Source organism: Macaca thibetana, chromosome 4 (assembly GCF_024542745.1).
Source record: "Macaca thibetana thibetana isolate TM-01 chromosome 4, ASM2454274v1, whole genome shotgun sequence".
Classification (NCBI taxonomy): Eukaryota; Metazoa; Chordata; class Mammalia; order Primates; family Cercopithecidae; genus Macaca; species Macaca thibetana.
Genome location: NC_065581.1, coordinates 155492567 through 155515084, shown reverse-complemented (window position 1 = coordinate 155515084; position 22518 = coordinate 155492567). Strand labels below are relative to the sequence as shown.

The 22518-nt window shown below is 39.6% G+C and overlaps 2 protein-coding genes across 9 annotated transcripts in view; one reads left to right on the top strand and one right to left on the bottom strand.

The window, feature by feature from the left end:
• Positions 1-12629, bottom strand: part of AK9 (adenylate kinase 9) — a 184126-nt gene extending 171497 nt beyond the window's left edge. For 5 of the 8 annotated variants that reach the window (XR_007724864.1, XM_050786816.1, XM_050786819.1 and 2 more), the window contains exon 1: positions 2656-2741. The gene's annotated coding sequence lies outside the window, so the exon portion shown is untranslated. Of the gene's footprint in view, positions 1-1993; positions 2742-12452 lie in introns of those variants that run through there. The other 3 variants (XM_050786818.1, XM_050786817.1, XM_050786820.1) reach the window with 3 other exon arrangements.
• Positions 2821-22518, top strand: part of FIG4 (FIG4 phosphoinositide 5-phosphatase) — a 130641-nt gene continuing 110943 nt past the window's right edge. The window contains exon 1 of the mRNA XM_050786824.1: positions 2821-3010. Coding sequence (XP_050642781.1) covers positions 2945-3010 — 66 coding nt within the window. The 5' untranslated portion in view covers positions 2821-2944. The remainder of the gene's footprint in view (positions 3011-22518) is intronic.

Genomic DNA, 22518 nt, shown 5'->3' with positions numbered 1-22518 from the left:
ATTCAGTGACAAATTGATTACAAATTGAGACCTGTTCATATTGAGCCCTCACTATTAAAGGCACAGCTAAGGTGCTAGCCTGGGATTGTGCGGGATTTGAGACAATGTACTTCAAGATGAGGAATATGCTTTGAATCAAGGGCTGGAAGCAGGAGTGACCGCTCTCACTAATACTCTCAGTGACTGACTTGGGGAATTTGCACCTCGCTTGTGAACAAGAGGTCCTGGGTCTGGTGGAGTGGAAAGACGGTTCTATCAGGGGACCCAGTAAAGGTTTCGTTAAATCTTAAAACTACTGCTGGTCATTTTTGACTCCACAAGCCCATAAGTTATTGCACTGGCAGATGGAGATAGGGTTGCTGCTATGAAATTGGATGAGATTGGGGGTGCTCAGGGTGGTATGGCCACAAACTGCTAGATAGGTGGGATAGGGGATGCATTTCTTGAACTCAGGGGATTCTCTGAGACAGCTCTTGATGCCTTCAAGTCCAGTGAATGGGTAATTGCAGCAACCAAAACCTGACAATGACACAGTAACCAAGGGTTTACACTCCTCAGGAATGAAAGCTCATTATCCTACTGGGCAAACAACAGACCAGCAGAAGTGTTGGCCAAGAGAAAGGAAAATCTAGAATGATGGTAGAGGAAGGAGATGATCAATTACAGACCTTGGATTAATTGCAGTAGAGGATTCTGCAGTTTGTCCCATTCATCTTTTTTGTGTAAGTTCTTTTCTTTTAAAAACTGAGACTAGCCACTACCTTAAAGAATTAGGGCGGGATGGGGTGAACTTGATGTGGAGGAAGAGTGGACATGAGTGCTGCAAAGGGTGGAATGTAGCAGCTGCTATTAGTGCCTTCCCCATACCCACTTGACATACATCTTTTCTATGCACGACCAGCCCAACTTCCAAAATGTCAGCATGTGCGACTTTTTGCCTATGGGCTCTCTCCAGCTGCCAGAACCTACTCTCCCTGAACATAGGGTAGACTGGAAGTTCTAGGGAATCAATGTTCTGCCGTATCAGGCTTCATCCAATAACTGATGGGAGTTAGCGAATAAATACTCCAGCTTCCTTGCCCCTTAAGAGGGGATAACTGAGACATGCCTCCCAGTATTCCCTAGAGAATTCAGCCCACAAAGAAACTTCTTTGGTAATATTCCCTTTATTAGTTTTCTTCCCCTCCCTGCTGCTGTTTCCTGGGATTACGTCTCGTATAAACAACCTTCCCTCAAAGTTTTGTCTTCAGATCTGATCCTGGGTGAAAGAAATTAAGACAAAGTTAAAATGGAAGTGCTAAACCATAATAATCGAAAACTAGAAACCTTAAGGTATTTTAAGAGCTGCTATCCTACATAAAAACACTGTGCAAATATTTAACTAATATTCAGAAGAGTTGGTTTCATTATGAAACAGAACGCAGCTAATTATTTTTCCCAGCTAAAAGATCCAAGTTCAAAATGCCAGAACGGACACGGCCATCTTTCTAGTTCTTAATAAAAGGAGTACCAAACTACAGGGGGGAAAAAGCGCAAAATAACATATAATTAAGTATTTCTTTAACATTTTTTTAATTTCTCAAGTTTTAATTTACAATATGATCTTTCGTATTACATGAATGTTATCTGTGTATGCTATAATTCTGTAATTTTTTTAAAAAGCTTCCTTACACTTAGCAGTTGAGAAGCCCTCTAGCGGAGGATTCTGAGGTTTAAAGGTTTCCTGGGAAAACCTAGCATTGCCGCCTAAGTTAGGAGAGCGGCCTCTCCCCTACATCTTATACTCTTGCAGTAGGTGTTCAGTAAATATTTGTGGAATAAATACTTTAGTCGTTGAAAGGAGACGTGGTTTTAAAAAGTGAATTTACAAAGACCGTTTTGCAAGAAAAGGAGCTGGTCGGGGGTCCCCGCAGGAGGCAGGGTTCCGTGCAACAGATACCAAGGTGCCTCTGGGGCGGACCACGACCCAGCCGGCCGCGGGAAGCCTCCTTACCTGGCCGCAGCGGACCCTCCTCAGGTCAGCAACCGCCTCCACGGGCTCCGCCGGGCTGTTGGGAGGTTGCCGGGGAGACCTCGGGCCGCCGCGCACCGGCGGCGTGGAGGGCGGGGCCTCGGGAGGCGGGGCTGTAGTTCACTGTCATTTCTGTTCCAATTCGAAATAGTCATTTTTGTACCTAATTTGGCATTCATATTTCTAATGCACTCTTTTTCACAACTATGGAAGGGGGGTACACGCATGCCCATTTATGTAGCACACACGAAATGAAGAAACCTCCTTTCCAGCGCGGCTCCGCCACACTGCGCTAGAGTCTCTGTCGAAAACTTCAAGTGGCTAGTCTCAGGCACAAACGTGTGGCAAAGCCACACTTTCCAGCTTTAGGTGATTTTAAAACAATTCCTTGGGCCACACAGCGTAGGCACAACATGGATTAGAGGTGAGAGGAAAACTGATACTCAGTGAAGGACTGTCAGAGGGCCGGCTTTCAGCAGCGGGCAGGGAAAACACAACGATCTAGCCTGCAACTCGGAGAATCCTTTTCAAAAGAAGTTACCCAATCCCAAACCTTCCTCTTTTTTCCAAAGAGAGGGAGGAGATAAATAGACTCTACTAATCCGTCGACTTTTTCTCCGCCCACGTTTTCCTCCTGTCCTTACCAAAGATGGCGCCCTTCGCTTCCTCTCTTGGCAGCACGCAGGTCCCGGGAGCCTCTATCCGACCTCTCTATGATACGTCCTCCAGCCCCGCTCCTGCCGTGAGGGGCGGAGCTTGCTTGGAAGCGGGGCGCAGGAATCCGGAAACACCTGGTCATCTATAGGTTTAGTGCCCAGGCGGTGTTGTTCCTGGCTGGACTTGATGTCCAGGGTCTGAGGAGTTTTCTCGCCGAGTCTCCTGGGGCGGTCCGGCGGTTCGTGCCCTGTTGTGGGACCCACATTTGCAGCTGCTATGCCCTCGGCCGCCGCCCCCATTATCAGCTCGGTCCAGAAGCTGGTTCTGTATGAGACTAGAGCTGTGAGTACCCCTCGCCGCAGGGGGGCGGGGGGGAGGTGCGGGAGGATGGATGTCTGCCGGTGGGTGTGGGGCCGTAGGGCAGAGGCTGTACCCTGCCTCCTCCTCCTTCCTCTCCAGTTCCCAAATCCCTGTCAAACACAGCCTTGAGGTAAGCTAGCTCCCTTGGACTGTGCCTGGGCGCCTTTCCCCTATTTTGGTACCCCGGATATTGCAGCATTTGCAGGTCCACTTACAGTCCATGGCTGGAACATGCTGGAAACAGGTGCTTGTGGTACCTCAGGAACTGTTCATGAGGTTCTCTGTACGAGTTACTGGATTCTTTTCAGCTTTCAGAAAGTGTTAAAGTTCTAGAGTTCACAAGTTACAGTACAGGCAGGGGTGTGAAAAAATTTGAACTGTGGCTCGTAACTTATTTTTTCCTATTCCATGGTATACCATCACTGCGATTGATGTGAATTACACTTCTATTGCTGAATTTTTTGGTTCTCTTTCTTATTTGAAAGGAAAGACTTACTTTGTTTAAAGACATCTAATTTGGTTGGATAACATCTTGCTTTTCACTTGACTTTTTTCAACATAAGATTTACTTTTAAAATTTTATTACTTTGAATGGCCATGTAAATAGTGAATAAGCCGATCAGTTTGTATGTATTTCAATTACTAGTTCCTCAATTAAGGGGGAATGGTGTTTATAGAACTTCATACTTGGTCCTTTCTGTGGGTGGAAAGCAAAGTTGGTACAGTATAGCTCTCTAAATTGGGGTGCCACAGTGATATTAGGGACTGTGTTTAAATTACCCATTTCGTGCTGACAAGATTGCATATGCCAGATATTTGCATAATGCTCTTCACTGTGTTATAGAGTGCTTTATAAACTGTTTCTCTGAAACTTGGGTTGTCTCCATTAGAGGAGTACGAGAAGGCAGTTGACAGTTTCTCAGTTATCACATAGTCCTAATAGCACAATAACCTCTCCCTCAGGTTAACATGAGTAGAGAATTGTTGACCTTAAATTAATTTTGCTGACAACTTTGATTAGATCTAGATCAGAAGATGAAATTATCAAATATACTGTATTTGCAAGTATTTTCAGTTCTTTAATGAGAGTCATAAAGAAGTATCATTTGACGTTGAAATGAAACCTATTTTTTGTAAAATGTGCTGCTAGATGTTCCCAGTTAGAAACATAAATAACTTTTTTTTTCCGTTTGAGGTAAGAGTCTTGCTCTGTCACCCAGGCTGGAGTGCAATGGTGCTATCTCGGCTCACTCACTGCAACCTCTGCTTCCTAGGTTCAAGCAATTCTCCCACCCCAGCCTCCCAAGAAGCTAGGGTTACAGGCATGTGCCACCATGACCAGCTAATTCTTGTATTTTTAGTAGAAGACAGGGATTCTCCATGTTCGCCGGGCTGATCTAAAATGCCTGGCTTCGGCCTCCCAAAGTGTTGGGATTACAGGCGTGAGCTGCCGCATCTGGCCATAAATAAAACGCAAATTTCAGCTCATTAAAAAGCTAATCACTCATGAGGACTGCGTGAGATATTAGTGTTCAGAAAGCACAATTCATATTATAGGGCTCTTCTGCTCAGAAGTCTTCAGTAGTCCCAATTCTGAGGAGAGTAAACTCTGAATCCCTTAGGTTGGCATTCAAAGCCATGTGTTCTTTATCCTCAACTTGTCTATCTAGTTTTACATCTAATTTAATATCAATTCATGAAACATTTATTGAGGATCAACCATGTGCCTTCACATGCCTTATTCTGCAGTAAAACTGTATTGCTTTCAGTTCCTTGTATCTACCCTGTGTTTTTCTGCTGTTCTCCATTCTCATAATGCCACACCCCCTCTTTTCCTGTCAAAGCCTTGCTAATCCTCACAGCACATATCTGGTCATGGCTTGCAAACAGTAGACTCTCAATAGATGTGGATTAAGGAGCTCTAACACAAACAGACAGAGGTGTGTTCTAGAACTCAGCTGTGACCCCTCTCAACCGCCTAAGTAATGGAAATTAACTCTGGCCAGCTTAGAGACAAAAGGTAAATTTATCAGAGGGATGCTAGGGGAGCCGTTGCATGGTATCATTGGCAGATCCTAACTCTTCAGCTTCTGGAAAAGCAGGAAAGAGATAACAGGTTTGAGAACCCTCTCAGAGCACTACCAAAAATAGTGTAGGTGCTGGGAGAAAGTATCTGATTGACTCAACTATGATTGGGTATCATCCCCTGAGTGGACAAATCATTCATGGCCAGGGAGGGTCTGGCAGGAATGATTTAGCTGTGGAATCATCCTCTTTGTTTCAGCAAATGGTTGGGACTGGGCAACCACCCTTGAAAATATCTGCTGCATTGAATCACTGAGTCTTGGTTTTGTTGTTAGTTAAATAACTTTTTTTTAAAATTTAAATATATAAGCAGAAAGGTTTTGTTTTCTTTTGTTTTTAGTAATAAGCCCAAAATATAAATAAATAAGAAAAAGGCATAAAATTTTATAATATAAATGCCATGAATTAAAAAAAACTGTAGTAGGTTGTAATAATGAGAATAGTAGCTCAAAATATTCTACATATATTTTATTATTTGATCTTCATAAGACCTCTAAGAGATCACACTGTTACTACTACTACTATATATAATATTTGGTAAAGAAAAAAAATGAGGCAAAGATAATTTAAGGCAGTGTTACTTAACCCATTTATGCTGGAGGTTGCAAATTTTTTTGTGTGAAAAATCAGACCTTTGCCATGAACTTGAGCAGTAGGATATAAATAAGTCCCACAAGTTCCAATAATGGAACACTAGGCATAAGGTGTGGTGCATGTGTTAAGAATGTGTATTGGGGAAAGGACAGTCTCTTCAATAAATGGTGTTGAGAAAACTGGATATCCATGTGCAGAAGAATGAAATAAGGCCCTTCTCTCTTGCCATATCCACAGATCAACTTAAAATGGATTAAAGGCTTAAGTGCAAGACCCCAAACTGTAAAACTACCAGAAGAAAACATACAGGAAATGCTTCAGGATATTGGTCTAGGCAAAGATTTTATGAGTAAGACTTTAAAAGCACAGGGAACAAAAGCAAAAATAGACAAATGGGACTATATCAATCTGAAAAGCTGCACAGCAAAAGAAACAATCAACAGAGTGAAGAGGCAACCTATAGAATGGAGAAAATATTTGCAAACTCTTCATCCAAGAAGGGACTAATACCAGAATATACAAGGAATTCAACAACTCAACAGCAAATACCCCCAGATAATCCAATTAAAATGAGCAGGGATCTAAGTAGACATTTCTCAAAAGAAGATATACAAATGACCAACAGGTATATGAAAAATTACTCAAGGTCACTAATTATCAGGGAAATGCAAATTAAAACCACAATGAGATACCGTGTCACCTCAGTTAAAATGGCTATTTTCAAGAGGACAAAAATTACCAAATGCTGGTGAGGATATGGAGAAAGGGAATTCTTATACAGTATTGGTGGTAATGTAAATTAGTATAGCCATTATAGAAAACAGTATGGAGGTTCCTCAAAAAACTAAAAATCTGGCAATCCCATTACTGGGTGTGTATATGAGGGGATTTCAAAAAGTTCATGGGAAAATGGAATTAAAAGATAAAAATAACAAATGTAAACTTTATTTCTCAAGCTAATTTCCATCAAGGTCAAGACATTTTTGTAACTAATGATACCAGCCATTTAATTCATCCATAAAGATCTGAGGGTCCTGGGAATTTAACCATGTTGGTGCAGTCTTTTTTACTTTGTTAACTAAAGAAAAATAGGTGCCCTTTAAGGATTTTTTTTTTTAAGATGAGAAAACAAAAAGAAGTCAGAAGGAGCAAAATTGGAACTGTAAGGCAGAGGCCTAATTATTTTCCATTGAAACTCTTGCAAAATTCCCATGTTTGATGAGAGGAATGAGCAGGAGCATTGTTGAGGTGGAGAAAGACTCTGTGATGGAGCTTCCTGGGTATTTTTCTCCTGAAGTGTTGGCTGACTCTCTCAAGACACTGTCATAATAAGCAGATACCGTTCTTTAGCTTTCCAGAAAGTCAACGAGCAAAATGCAGTGAGTACACACACACACACACAGATGTTGCCATGACCTTTCCTCTTGGCTGGTCTGCTTTGCTTTAATTGGATCACTGCCATCTGTTGGTAGCTATTGCTTTGACTGTGCTTTGACTTTAGGATCATACTGGTAAAGCCATGTTTAATACAGTTCTTCGAAGAAATGCTTCAGGATCTTGATCTCACTTGTTTAAAATTTCTATAGAAGGCTCTGCTCTTGTCTGCAGCTGATCTGGGTGAAACAGTGTTGGGAGCCGTCAAATGGAAAGTGTGCTCAACTTTAAATTTTCAGGCAGAATTGTGTCAGTTGTACCAATTGAGATGTCTATGGTGTTGGCTCCTATTTCTGCTGTTAATCATCTGTTCTCTTTAATCAAGGAACAAACAAGATGAATTTTTTTCTTGAAAAATTTACATGGATGGTCTGCTGCTGTGGGCTTCATCTTCAACGTCATCTCATCCCTTCTTAAAGTTATTTATTTGTAAACTGCATATTTCTTTGGGGCATTGTCCCCATAAACTTTTAATAAGCATCAATGATTTCACCATTCTTCCACCCAAGTTTTACCATAGACTTGATGTTTGTTCTTGTTTCAATTTTAGCAGAATTCATGTTGCTCTGATGGGCTCTTTTCAAACCGATCTCTTACCCTTCCTAGTACTTCCAACTAGATCCTGTTCAGACATGTTATAGCAAGTTAGTATCAGTTTATTTTGGTGCAAAAATTTTTTGAAATCCATAGCTTTTTTGTAATATGCATTTTCCATGAACTTTATCGAGTCCCCTTATATATTCAAAAGAAAGGAAATCAGTATGTCAAAGAGATATCAGCACCTCCATGTTTATTGCAGCACTATTCACAATAGTTAAGATGTGTAATCAGCCTAAATGTCCAACAGGTGAGTGGATTAAAAAATCTGGTATATATACACACAATGGAATACTATTCAGTCACGAAAAAATGAATTTCTGTCATTCACAGCAAATATGGATGAGTGTGGAGGACATTATGTTACATGAAATAAGGCAGGCATAGAAAAATGTTCTCACTCATATGTGGGAGCTAAAAAACAACGTTGAGCTTATAGAAGCAGAGAGGAGAATTGTGGTTATTCGAGGGTAGGAAGGGTAGGAAAGAGGGAATGATAGGGAGGGAGGGTTAACAGATATAAAATAACAGCTACATAGGAGGAATAAGCTCTAGTGTTTTATAGCACTGTAGGCAGACTATAGATAAATAATTTATCATACATTTTCACATAGCTAGAAGAAAGGATTTTGAGTGATCCCAATGCAAAGAAATGATAAATGTTTGAGGTGATGGATATACTAATTACCCTGATTTGATCATTATGCAATGTATGCATGTGTTGAAATATCACTCTGTGTTTCATATGTACAATTATTACATTTTACCTCAAAAAGGGAAAAATGTATGAGTCAGTAGATCAGGATTTTGGGAGTGACTTAGCTGAGTGATTCTGGCTCAGGGTCTCATGAAGTTGCAGTCAAGATTCAACTGGGTTGCAGTCATCTGAAGGCTTGAAAGAAATGGCAGATTTACTTCCAAAATGGCTAACTCACGTGCCTGACAAGTTGAGCTGACTGTTGACAAGGAACTTTGCCTTCTTGCATCATGGACATTTCCACAGGACTTCTTGAGTGTCTGTCCTTACAATGCGGTAGCCTGCTTCATTGCTTCATCCAGAGAGAGTTATACAAGAGAAACAAGGAGGAAACTGCAGTGTCTTTTGTGACTGAGCCTCAGAAGTCACACTCTATCATTTCTACAATATTCTTAACACAGGTTAGCCCTGTTCAGGGTGGGAGGGGACCATATGAAGGACATGAATGCCAAGAGACAGTAATCATTAGGAGTTATTGGAGGCTGCAGAGATTAAAGTTGACTTTTGTCTGTACTTCAGTTGTCCCGTATCGTTTGTAAAAAAGCCTATCCTTTATTAAATTTCTTTGGCATCCTTTGAAAAAATTAGTTGACTGAATAAATGTGGATCTTTTCTTAAACTCTTTCCTTTGATTAATTTTTTTAATTTTTTAAATGTCATTACCAACTTGTCTTGATAATTGTAGTTTTATAGTAAGTCTTAATATCAGGAAGTTTTCCAGCTTTATTCTTTTCCCAAATTATTATGACTATTCTATACCTTTGTGTTTCCACGTGAATTTTACAGTGGGCTTGTCAAAAAAGCTTGTTGGGATTATGATTTGGATTTTATGGAATCTGTAGACCAATTTGGGATAATTGAAATTGTGTAATCTAGAAAGAGGAACACTTTTTGCTTCCCCATCGTTTTTTTTTAACCATTTTTTTCGCCATTTATTTCTTTTTTTTGACCTACGGCCCTGACCAGGACCTCTAGTACAAAGTTGAATAGAAGTGACCAGAACAGACATTCTTGTCTTGTTTTTTATCTTAGAGGGAAAGTATTCGGTCTTTCACTATTGAGTATGATGTAAGCTATTGGTTAGATACCCTTTTTCAGATTGAGGAATATTTCTTGCTTTGGTCTGATGAGGCTTTATAATAAAATCATGAATGGATATTGAATTTTGTCAAATGTTTTTTCCACATCTGCACATGACATTTTCTTTATTTGCATATCATGGCCAATTACATTAATTCACTTTCAAATGTTAAACCTTGGATTTTGGAGGTATACTCTACTTGATCATGGTTTATTACTGTTTTTATATATTGCTAGATTCTATATGCTAATATTTTGTTAAGGATTTTTGCTTTTATTAATACATTCAGGATATTGGTCTATCATTTTCTTAATGTCTTTGTCTGATTTTGGTATCAGGATAACTCCAACTTCATAAAATGAGTTAAAAAGTGTTCATTTTCAGGCCGAGACAGGCGGATCACGAGGTCAGGAGATCAAGAGCGTCCTGGCTAACACGGTGAAACCCCGTCTCTACTAAAAAATACAAAAAAAAAAAATCTAGCCGGGCGAGGTGGCGGGCGCCTGTAGTCCCAGCTACTCGGGAGGCTGAGGCAGGAGAATGGCGTAAAACCGGGAGGTGGAGCTTGCAGTGAGCTGAGATCCGGCCACTGCCTTCCAGCCTGGGCGACAGAGCGAGACTCCGTCTCAAAAAAAAAAAAAAAAAAAAAAAAAAAAGTTCATTTTCTGAAAGTGATAACGTGATTGGTATTGCTTCTGTTTTTCAATGTTTGCTAGGATTCGCCAGTGAAAGTTTTGTGGATAGAGTTGCTTTGTGGAGTGAATTTTGATAATGATATCAATCATTTTCCGTAACAGATATAGGGCTATACAGATTTTCAGCGGACCTAGAATCAGTTTTGATAAATTATGTTTTTCCAGGAATTTGTTCATTTTATCTTAGTTATTGAATTTATTGGCATTAAGTTGCCCATAATATTCCCTTATAATCCTTTTGATGTCTATAGGATTCGTAGTAAAATTCTCACTTTTATTTCTGACATTGGTGTTTTGTGTTCTCTTCCGTTTTCCCTTGATTCATCTTGCTAGGGATTTGAAAGAATAAACTTTTGACTTGGTTAATTTTCTCTATTGTGTATTTTCTGGTTAATTAATTTCTGCTCTTAGGCTTATTTTTTTTCCTCATATGCATTTTTTTTTTTTTCTTTTTGAGATGGAGTTTTGCTCTGTCACCCAGGCTGGAGTGCAGTGGCTCGATCTTGGCTCACTGCAGCCTCTGCCTCCTGGGTTCAAGCCATTCTCCTACTGTAGCCTCCCCAGTCACTGGGACTACAGGCCCACGCCACCATGCCTGGCTAATTTTTTCTATTTTTGGTAGCGACAGGATTTCACCATGTTGGCTAGGCTGGTCTGGAACTCCTGACTTCAAGTGATTTGCCTGCCTCAGCCTCCCAAAGTGCTGGGATTACAGGCGTGAGCCACTGTGCCTGGACTCTCATGTGCATTTTGGATTAATCAGTGTCTTATTCTGTTCAGGCTGCTAAAACAAAATACCATCAACTAGGTGGCTTATAAACAATGAACATTTGATTCTCACAGTTTGGAGGCTGGTAAGTCCAAGATCAAGGCACTGGCAGACTGAGTGTCTGGTGAGGACCTGCTGTGTCCACACACGATGGAAGAAGCAAATAAGGCTTCATCGGGCCTGTTTCATAAGTGCACTATCCCCATTCAGGAGGGCTCTGCTCTCAGGATTGAATCACTTCCAAAAAGTTCCACTTCTGAATACTGTTGCAGAAAGGATTAGGTTTCAACATACGAATTTTAAATGTTTGGGAGGACATAAACATTTAGACCATAGCAATCAGTTCATCTTTCTCTAGCTTCATAAGATAGAAATTTATACCATTGACTTAATTTTTTTCTTTTCTAATATAAAACATTTAAAACTATCAATGTAAATTTAAAAGTAGTCAAAAGATTAATGACAGATGGTGAAAGTCTTGGTAACCTGGACAACAGATAAAGCAGTATATCCTTACGTGCAAAAATATCTTATAAAATCAGTCTGAAAAATAAAACACCCAATAAAAAGGACAAGGATATAAACAAGTAGCTCACTAAAAAGAAGTTTGAATATGAAAAGATACTCAACTTGCAAGTAATTAAAGCAATAAAATGAAAATAGATTCCCTTTTTTCCCCTATTAGAATGGCAAAGATTTGCCAAAGCCGTTGCTGGGAAGTGTTTGAAAGAAATGGGCATTCTTGTTTTGGTTGATGGGGGTGTATTATGGGTTGAGTATCCCTAATTTGAAAATATGAAATCTGAAATGCTCCAAAATCCAAAATTTTTTTGGACACGACATGACACCACAAGTGGTAATGCCAACAACTATGGAATGTCCACATGGGTGGCTGAGCGAGTGACATCTTTGCTTTCTGATGGTTCAGTGTATGCAAACTTTGTTTCATGCACAAAATTATTTAAGACATTGTATTTAAGACATAGCCTTTAGGCTATGTCTCTAAGGTGTATATGAAACATAAATTGTTATGTTTAGATTGGGTCCCATCCCCAGGATAGCTCATTATGTATATTTTAAAAATCTAAGAAAATACAAAATCTGATTCACTTCTGGTTCCAAGCATTTTTAGATAAGGGACACTCTACCTTTAATTGGTTATGAAGGAATTAGGAGACACATTAATGAGCAAAAGAGACAGTGGACAAGATGGGCTGTCTCTTGTCCTGAGCCTTCATTTAGAAAGATAATTGGGTAGACTTGCTCTGCAGGTGAAATTCAGGTCATTATTGTTCTCTGTGTATAGAGGTGGATTTTGAGGAGTATCTGGAGAGGAGAGGGAGCTGTGTTGGCAGATGACATGCAGGAAGTGTAGTTCCAGCTTGTGAGGGTTGACCCTTTCCCAGACTTACCTATTCTCTTTGGCACCCAGCACCTTCAATACGCTCCTTAGCTCTTGTGACTCTGCCCTGGTCCCTAATATGCCCTGTGGCCCAGGCCTAACGCAGCGCTAACAGTCATACAGCCCAGTGCAACTAGGAGTTTCCAGCAGAGATTTAGCAACCTGAAGTTATCCTGGGTGAAACTGCAGTTTGCCTTTACAAGAAGGTGCCCTTGCTTAATATGTGATGGCATAGGGATCTTAGCATCACAATAAGTGACCATTTCATAACAAAGAAATGAACACATAATGGTTGATGTTAAAATTGGTAGCTAAACAGAACTAGGTCTGCATGTGTCTGCATGTGTCTGTTTTGCAGAGGGTGGGGAGATGAAAGTTGTTAGGATAATCTTTACTCTTACTTGTTCAAGATTGTTAGTGTACATGTATGCATATATTGTCTGCCTTGTTCCGAAAGGATTTAAGGAAGCTCCCTCCCACCCCCATCACAGAAAGTAGAATAAAACAAGAACCACATGGCGAGGAAATGCGCCTTTCTTAATTAGCCTTGATTTGTGTAATCAGGGAATGGGAGAGAGCAATATAGGGTGTAGTTGACTAAGGATTGGAAAAGGAAACCAAAGTATATAAAGTGAGAGAAACAGCGATTATATTAATAACTGGTGTAGAATGTGTGGTTGGAGGTGACATTCTTCTTGCTTCTACAGAGGATTTGAAGCTTCCCCAGAGTAAAGCCCTGAAGCTCTAATGGATAGACTTGCAGACCTCTCTTGAGATTCACTTCCCCCTTCTGGGCTGCATTACCCAATTACTGGGATTACTGGACTAAGTGAGAAGGCAGGCTTGCAATACTGTTAGATTGGGAGAAGCAACTTCATGGTGCTCTTTACAAATAATACATTTAATCTGAAAGTTCAAGTGAAGTTTAACATGAATTGAAGCTGTCATACAACCTAAAATTTCTTTCAAGAAGGCTGATTTTCCTCCCTCAGATGAAAAGTGAGTGATTAATTAGCCTGTCATTATAAAAGGAGATAATGTTAGTAGATACTGAATTGCCCGTTAAGTGGATTACCTATTGTATTCCATTGTGGATTTCACATATATATTTTAGAAATACTCATCTTTATACCAAGTCACCTCTGTTAAAGCTATATTGAAATTTTAAGCTTTTGCTTGAACAATGATACTTTACTTTCAGAAGAGAGCCAGCTTAGCTCATCTTCTATCTTAACAGGTATTATTTCAATGTAGCTTTTTTTGGTATCCTAATTCTCCACCCGAACTCCTGCCAAATCCCAAGCCCCAGCGTATCTACAAACACACAAACCTTTTCCCCAGTGATGTTGATTTGTAGGCACCTACTTGCATGTATATGTACATTTAGGGAGTCTGGCTGAGGCATGCCTGGTCTATGGAAATCCTGTGTGCTCCAATTACTGCTCCCTTTCCTTCCCTGTTCTTCTTGGATATTTTATTTATCTCCTTTCCCTCTACCATTTGAACTAGGGGGCCTTTTGCTTCTTCAGACTCTGCCAGTACTTGAGATGACTTTTCCGTCTTCTTTCAATCCCTAGTTCTTACTACAAATTTGTAATAAATTGAACCCTGACTTTCCCCTAGATGTATAAATCTCTCAACACATTCACACCCCTTAAGTATTCTTCTGGGTTTCATCTTGAAGCAATGGCTTTAGTCCGGACTGGATGCTCCCAAGGCCTGCACTACAGCTGCCATCCTGTGGTTTCCCTTCACCGTTACCCTATATCATACTGTCTGTGACAGTTTCCCTGTTTTCCTAGATCCCATAATTTCCTGTTTCTTGATTATGACCTCGTTTTGGTAGAGTACTTCCTTTAATTACTTCATGAGAAAGGGTTCATGGAAAGGTCATTTTTTTTTTTTTTTTTTTTTTAAAGCCCATGCATGTCTAAAAATGTCCTATGCCACCCTCAGGTTTGATTGACAAAATAAATATTGAATTAAGAATTGGAATGAATTTTCCTTTAGAATTTTGAAGGCCTTATGTCATTCTCTTCCACCTTCCAGCATTGTTGCTGAGAGCTTCTAATGTTATTCTGCTCGAGGTCTTTAGTTTGATGCTTGTTTTTTTTTTTTTCTTTTTTCTTTTTAGAAGCTGTGCTAACTTCTTTTTGTGCTCTCTTCTTTTTATCTTCTTCTGACACTACAGAGGTATCGGGGCCTCAAATTCTCAAATTCCGTTTTGGAGGTTCTATTGTGTAAATCGGATTGCTTCTTGACTTTTCTTTTTTTTTTTTTTTTTTTTTTTTTTTTAATTTATTTATTATTATTATACTTTAAGTTGTAGGGTACATGTGCATAACGTGCAGGTTTGTTACATATGTATACTTGTGCCATGTTGCTGTGCTGCACCCATCAACTCGTCATTTACATCAGGTATAACTCCCAATGCAATCCCTCCCCCCTCCCCCCTCCCCCCTCCCCATGATAGGCCCTGGTGTGTGATGTTCCCCTTCCTGAGTCCGAGTGATCTCATTGTTCAGTTCCCACCTATGAGTGAGAACATGCGGTGTTTGGTTTTCTGTTCTTGTGATAGTTTGCTAAGAATGATGGATTCCAGCTGCATCCAAGTCCCTACAAAGGACTCAAACTCATCCTTTTTGATGGCTGCATAGTATTCCATGGTGTATATGTGCCACATTTTCTTAATCCAATCTGTCACTGATGGACATTTGGGTTGATTCCAAGTCTTTGCTATTGTGAATAGTGCTGCAATAAACATACGTGTGCATGTGTCTTTATAGCAGCATAATTTATAATCCTTTGGGTATATACCCAGTAATGGGATGGCTGGGTCATATGGTACATCTAGTTCTAGATCCTTGAGGAATCGCCATACTGTTTTCCATAATGGTTGAACTAGTTTACAATCCCACCAACAGTGTAAAAGTGTTCCTATTTCTCCACATCCTCTCCAGCACCTGTTGTTTCCTGACTTTTTAATGATTGCCATTCTAACTGGTGTGAGATGGTATCTCATTGTGGTTTTGATTTGCATTTCTCTGATGGCCAGTGATGATGAGCATTTTTTCATGTGTCTGTTGGCTGTTAGGTAGTACCATTCAGGACATAGGCATGGGCAAAGACTTCATGTCTAAAACACCAAAAGCAACGGCAGCAAAAGCCAAAATTGACAAATGGGATCTCATTAAACTAAAGAGCTTCTGCACAGCAAAAGAAACTACCATCAGAGTGAACAGGCAACCTACAGAATGGGAGAAAATTTTTGCAATCTACTCATCTGACAAAGGGCTAATATCCAGAACCTACAAGGAACTCAAACAAATTTACAAGAAAAAAACAAACAACCCCATCAAAAAGTGGGCAAAGGATATGAACAGACATTTCTCAAAAGAAGACATTCATACAGCTTCTTGACTTTTCCATTGCCAGTTTAGGCGTCAGCTTTGTTACACATGCTTTTCAGTTTCAAATGGTTTTTATTTTTCCCCTTTATCTTCTTTGTTCCTCCTTTTGCTCTTGGGGCTTGAGCCTAAAAACGAACATAAAAAACTTTACTATGGTTTTAGTAAGATGTTTGGGAGGACCAGAGGTGTCCACTCCCCCATCTTTATCCAGGATTCTACTTGTTTTGCACTTCAGACACCTCCGTTGTGCATCTTGCCCCCACTCTGTCCCTGAGACTGCCCACAGAAGGGCCACTCATAAGCGCCTGTCGTCAGATGCTCTGTTCTTATCGACTTGACTTCTCAGCAGCATCTGATGTGAATGTGACTGCTTTCTCCTTTCCCAGATGATCTTTCTTTGCTTTGACGAGTCCGCCCCGTGCTGGGGTTTTCTCATTCACCAGCCATTCCTCCCAATCTTCTCAGCTGGTTCCTTCTCCATATCCAGCCTCTAAATAATGAAGTTCCTCAGGCTAGCTTTTTTGGGCTCTCTTCACTCTCCCTACTCTCTCTAGTAGGTTTAACCCAGTCCCATGGCTTTAAATGCTGCATACGTGCTGATGGCACCCACTGAGCTCTTTTACCCACTGAGTTCTCACTTGGCCTCTCTGGGCATGTTGTAAACAGAACTCTTGGTTTCCCTTCAAACCTGTTTCTTCTCCAATCATCTCGACATCAGTAAGTGGCACCATCATCTAGCTATCTGCTTAAAGGTACTTGGATCTATTACTCTCCTTCCTGATCCCATCTACCAGTAATATAGCTCCAAAATATATCTTCAATTTATCTTTTTCCTCAGGCATTGAGCCCAGTTCCTGACACGTATGAGGCATTTACTAGTCAGTGGTCAAATGAGTGACATCAATAGAAACATCAAGAAAATTTACGTAAAAAAATGTGGGCTTGGGGCTTGCATGGTGGCTCATGCCTGTAATCCCAGCACTTTGGGAGGTCAAAACAGGTGGATCATTTGAGGTCAGGAGTTCGAGACCAGCCTGGCTAACATGGCGAAACCCTGTCTCTACTAAAAATACAAAAAAAAAAAAAAAAAAAAAAAAGTAGCTGGGTGCCATGGTGCACGTCTGTAATCCCAGCTACTCAGGAGGCTGAGGGAGGAGAATTGCTTGAACCCGGGAAGCCAGGAAGCGGAGGTTCTGGTGAGCCAAGATCACACCACTGCACTCCAGCCTGGGTGACAGAATGAGACTCCATCTCAAAAAAATAAATAAATAAAAAGTAGGCTCTTTAAAAATGATGAAGTCATGAAAAACAAAGCCTGATGGACTATTCTAGATTAAAAGATTTAAAAAGATGTAACATATCTTTACATAAAGATATGTAATACATGGTCCTTGATTAGATTCTGGCTTTTAAAAATCCAGCTATAGAGGATATTATAGAGAGATGTGGGGAAAATTGGAATATAAATTGTACATACGTAATATTGTATCGATATTATGATTATGTGTGATGATACCTGCAACTCATTTTCAGAGGTTCAGAGGAAGAAAGCATCTATCAGGAGTGGGGGAGGGAGAAAACAAATGCAACAAAATATTATCAGTTGGTGAATCTAAATGAAGGGTATATGGGTGTTCGTTGTACTGTTCTGTTGTCTTTGAAAATTTTTTTAAATTAAAAATTGGGGAAAAAATCAACAGTGGAGAAAACTTTAATGGAGGGAAACTTTAGGGAAATTTTGAATCCCCAAAATGCTGAGGTCCATTTTGAGACATACTATTAAATGTAATAAAGGCTGAGGATATACAGAGTTGATGTATTCAACAGGAAGGAAATAAGAACAAGTAGAAACAAGGCCCTTCTGGAAGTTACCACTTAAAAAATTGGTGTGAAAGTGGATGGTCAGCTGCCCACCAGAGGGCAGTGCAGGCAAGGATTCCGCGGTCTACAACAGGCCCGCTGAAATGCAGGGGTTTTCTTTCCCACATAACTGGCTCCACGTGAGGTCGCTGTTCTCTGCACAAAACATTTTTAGGATTCTTAGACTATTTGAGAAGAGAGAGAATGCGGGTAGTTATAGTGCTCCCCATTTCTTTCCCTCCACTCTAATCTATTTCCAGATTCTGTGGGTTTTAGCCTTTGTCTGATTCATGGATTCTTTGGAAGAATCTGGATATGGGAGGTACAGATCTGCCTTCCTAAGTGTGTGTTTCGAAGTCCAATAATGCATTTGCCCATGAGCATGTCAGGATTTATATCTGTTTTTAAAATCACAGACTGCCAAAGTATAATCCCATTGCAATTAATCTTTAGGTTTCGTAGGATTTATTAAAATTCTGTACAACAAACCCCTGTAACACAAGTTTACCTATGTAGCAAACCTTCACATATACATACCCCCAAACCTAAAATAAAAGTTAAATTAAAAAATAAAATTCTAGGGAATTTCATTTAGAGATTTTACCTCTTTTAAACCTAGGATGTGCCTCCTTACTGAGTGGTTGACTTAAGAGCCATTTTTCTATGTGCTTACCCAGAAAAGATGGGTTAGTGTAAATGTCTTAGAAAATTACCCAGCAAATGAAATGATTACTCTGTGGTACATAGCTGTTCTTTCACCTAACACTTAGCCAGTGCCTGAGGTACCATATTGTGCTACTAGACTAGGGAATTAAAATCCAGAGGTTAAAGAGTTAGCCCCAGTCTCCTGAGGTGCTTATAGTAGGGGGCAGACAAGCCCCAAATAATTTTAGACAAGACTTTCAGAAGTAAATACTACGTTTAGATAGAAACAAAAGTGCTTGGGGAGAACAGGTGATGAGTAGGGATTGGTGCAGGTGGACGTGGATGGTTCACTGGCCCTGTCTTGGCTCAGTGCACAAAGTCCTGCTTAGAGGTTCTTCAAGGCCAAACTCAGCATCAGGACTACACCAGCCTGCTCTGACCATCCCCAGATAAGTCAAGTGCCTTTCCTGTGTTCTCATGGCATCCAGTTCATACCTCTGTTAAAGCATGCTATTCATGGTTGTCAGTTTGCATGCTCTTCCCTCCTGAGGACATAGACTGACTACTAACAGATTGGTGCATTCTCTCATTGTGGGTCCATTCTGGTCCTAAACATGCTTTCCTCCCTTTGGGCTAACTCTCTGTTTTCCTCTGGCATTTGTCTTTTTCCTCAAATACAATGGCATAGTCTCACTGACTTCTCACAAAGTGAAGGAAAGAAAAGGAACTAACACTTATTGAGTGGCTTCTTTGTGCTGACCGCTGTAGTCACTGTGTTAGGTGCTTTGTGAACGAACATTTGCTCGCTTATTCTTGTGCCTGTAACAAACATGCCAGGCTTCTTCCCTTTTCAGGTCTTTGCACTTGCTGTTTCCTCTCCTCGAAGCCATTTTTTAAGTCCTCAAGAAGGGCTCCCTGTTCTAAAAAGCACATATAGTTTACAAATCATTCTTCTTAGGTGAATGTTGTTAGATTGGTTACCCCCTCTCCTCTCAGTGGTGGGTAGGGTGTCAGGGACAGGAATTAGCTGAAGCCTGGCTGAGATTCTTTGACTTCCTTTCTCTTTCTGTTTGCTTGTCTAACTGTGCCCCCAGTACATCGAATCCTGTCACTGGATGTCCCAACTTAGTGTACTAATTTTTATTATAATTTCTTTATTTCTACCTCATTATAACTCATAATGTCATCTAGACTGTACCTCTCCTAGGAGATGCGAGATTGAATTTCTTGACTAGTTTTCCTCTTGAGATCAGGCTAACTTATCATTTTTAACAGATTGTTTTGCTCTTCATAACCTATCAGTAAATCAGAACTTTATAAACACATATCACACACATATATATATACTTAATAGTAAAAATGCCATCTATTTCTACAGATTTAAAGTTAAAACAGTATATCCAAGTGTTCATGTTCTAATATACAGTAGTATCTTACCTTTTAAAGTGTTATCCATTCTTGAAGGTTCGATTCTAGACCCAACTTGTCTGACATTTTTCTCATCTATAGTCTCTTCTATCCATTCTTGAAGGTTCAATTCTAGACCCAACTCGTCAGACGAGTTTTTCTCAACTCGTCTGACATTTTCTCATCACATTAATCTTTCCTGCACTGATTTCCTGTGGTCTACATGCTTCATTTTGGCCTTTAATATCGAAAAACTTATTTGTTATTTAGTTGCTTTGTGTATCTACACCTTATATGTCCAATAGTAAATGGCACAATGTGAGTTGATTGTGGCAGTGTTTTCTCAATTTTTGCAATGTTTAAGAAGTGTCACTTTTTAAAGGACTTTTTGAAGCAAAATATCTCTGTTTTTGCTAATGAAGTTGTACTTATTTTTTAGATATAATTTTAGAATAATTTCAGTTTTTCTTAGAAGCATTTTCATTTAAATACAGTATTTTTGTATATTTTGATTATTCTTTTCATTCTCAATATTCTTTTTTTTTTTACTTTTAAGTTTGGGGTACACGTGCAGGTTTGTTATGTAGGTAAACCTGTGTCATGGGGTTTGTTGTGCAGATTATTTTGTCATGCAGGTATTAAGCCTAGTACTCATTAGTTATTTTTCCTGATCCTCTCCCTCCTCCCATCCTTTACCCTCCAAAAGACCCCGATGTCTGTTGCTTCCCTCTGTGTGTCCATGTACTTGTAAGTGAGAACATGCAGTATTTGGTTTTTTGTTTTTGCATTCGTTTGCCAAGGATAATGGCCTCCAGCTCCACCCATGTTCCTGCAAAGGACTTTTTTATGGCTGCATAGTATTCCATGGTATATATGTACCATGTTTTCTTTATCCAGTCTATCACTGATGGGCATTTAGGTTGAATCCATGTCTTTGCTATTGTGAATAGTACTACAGTGAACATACGTGTGCATGTGTCTTTATAATAGAACGACTTCTATTCCTTTGGGTGTATCCCCAGTAATGGGATTGCTGGGCCAAATGATAGTTCTGTTTAGGTCTTAGAGGAATTGCCACACTGTCTTCCACAATGGTTCAACTAATATACACTCCCACTAACGGTGTATAAGTGTTCCTTTTTCTCTGAAACCTTTCCAGCATCTGTTGTTTTCTTTTGACTTTTTAGTAATAGCCATTCTGACTGGTGTGAGATGGTCTTTCATTGTGGTTTTGATTTGCATTTCTCTAATAATCAGTGATGCAGAGATTTTTTTCATATGATTTTTGGCTGCATGTATGTCTTCTTTTAAAAAGTGTCTCTTCATGTGCTTTGCCCACTTTTTAATGGTTTTTTTTCTTGTAAATTTGTTTAAGTCCCTCACAGATGCTGGATATTAGATCTTTGTCAGATGTATAGTTTGCAAAAATTTTCTCCTATTCTGTAAGTTGTCTGTTTAGTCTCTTGATAGTTTGTTTTGCTGTGCAGAAGCTCTTTAGTTTAATTAGATCCCATTTGTCATTTTTTGCTTTTGCTGCAATAGCTTTTGGATCTTCATTATGAAATCTTTGCCTGTGCCTATGTCCTGAATGGTATTGCCTATATTATCTTCCAGAGTTTTTATACTTTTGAGTTTTACATTTAAGACATTAATCCATCTTGAGTTAATTTTTGTATGTGGTATAAGGAAGGAGTCCGGTTTCAATCTTCTGCATATGGCTAGCCAGTTCTCCCAGGATCACTTATTGAATAGGGAATCCTTTCCCCATTACTTGTTTCAGTAAGGTTTGTCAAAGACTAGATAGTTGTAGACATGTGGCCTTATTTCTGGGTTCTCTATTCTGTTCTATTGGTCTGTGTATCTGTTTTTGTACCAGTACTATGCTGTTTTGGTTTCTGTAGCCCTGTAGTATAGTTTGAAGTTGGGTAGCATAATGCCTCCAGCTTTGTTCTTATTGCTGAGGATTGTGTTGGCTATTTGGGCTCTTTATTGGTTCCATATGAATTTTAATATAGTTTTTTCTAGTTCTGTGAAAAATGTCAGTGGTAATTTAATAGGAATAACATCAAATCTGTAAATTGCTTTGGGCAGTATGGCCATTTTCACAATATTGATTCTTCCTATCCACGAACATGGAATGTTTTTCCATTTATTTGTGTCATCTCTGATTTCTTTGAGCAGTGGTTTGTAGTTCTTGTAGAGATCTTTCACCTCCATAGTTAGCTGTATTCCTAGGTGTTTTATTCTTTTTTGTGACAATTGTGAATGGGAGTTTGTTCCTGATTTGGCTCTCAGTTTGACTGTTGTTGGTGTATAGGAATGCTAGTGATTTTTGCACGTTGATTTTGTGTTCTTAGACTTTACTGAAGTTGTTTATCAGCTTAAGAACCTTTGGGCTGAGACTATTGGGTTTTCTAGAAATAGAATCATGTTATCTGCGAAAAGGGATAGTTTGACTTCCTCTCTTCCTATTTGGATACCTTTTATTTCTTTCTCTTGCCTGATTGCCCTGACCAGAACTTGCAATACTGTGTTGAATAGGAGTGTTGAGAGAAGACATCCTTGTTTTGTGCCAGTTTTCAAGGGGAATGCTTCCAGCTGTTGCACATTTGGTATGATGTTGGCTGTGGGTTTGTCATATATTGTTTTTATTATTTTGAGGTATGTTCCTTCAATACCTAGTTTATTGAGTTTTTAACATGAATGGATATTGAATTTTATTGAAAGCATCTGCATCTATTGAGATAATCATGT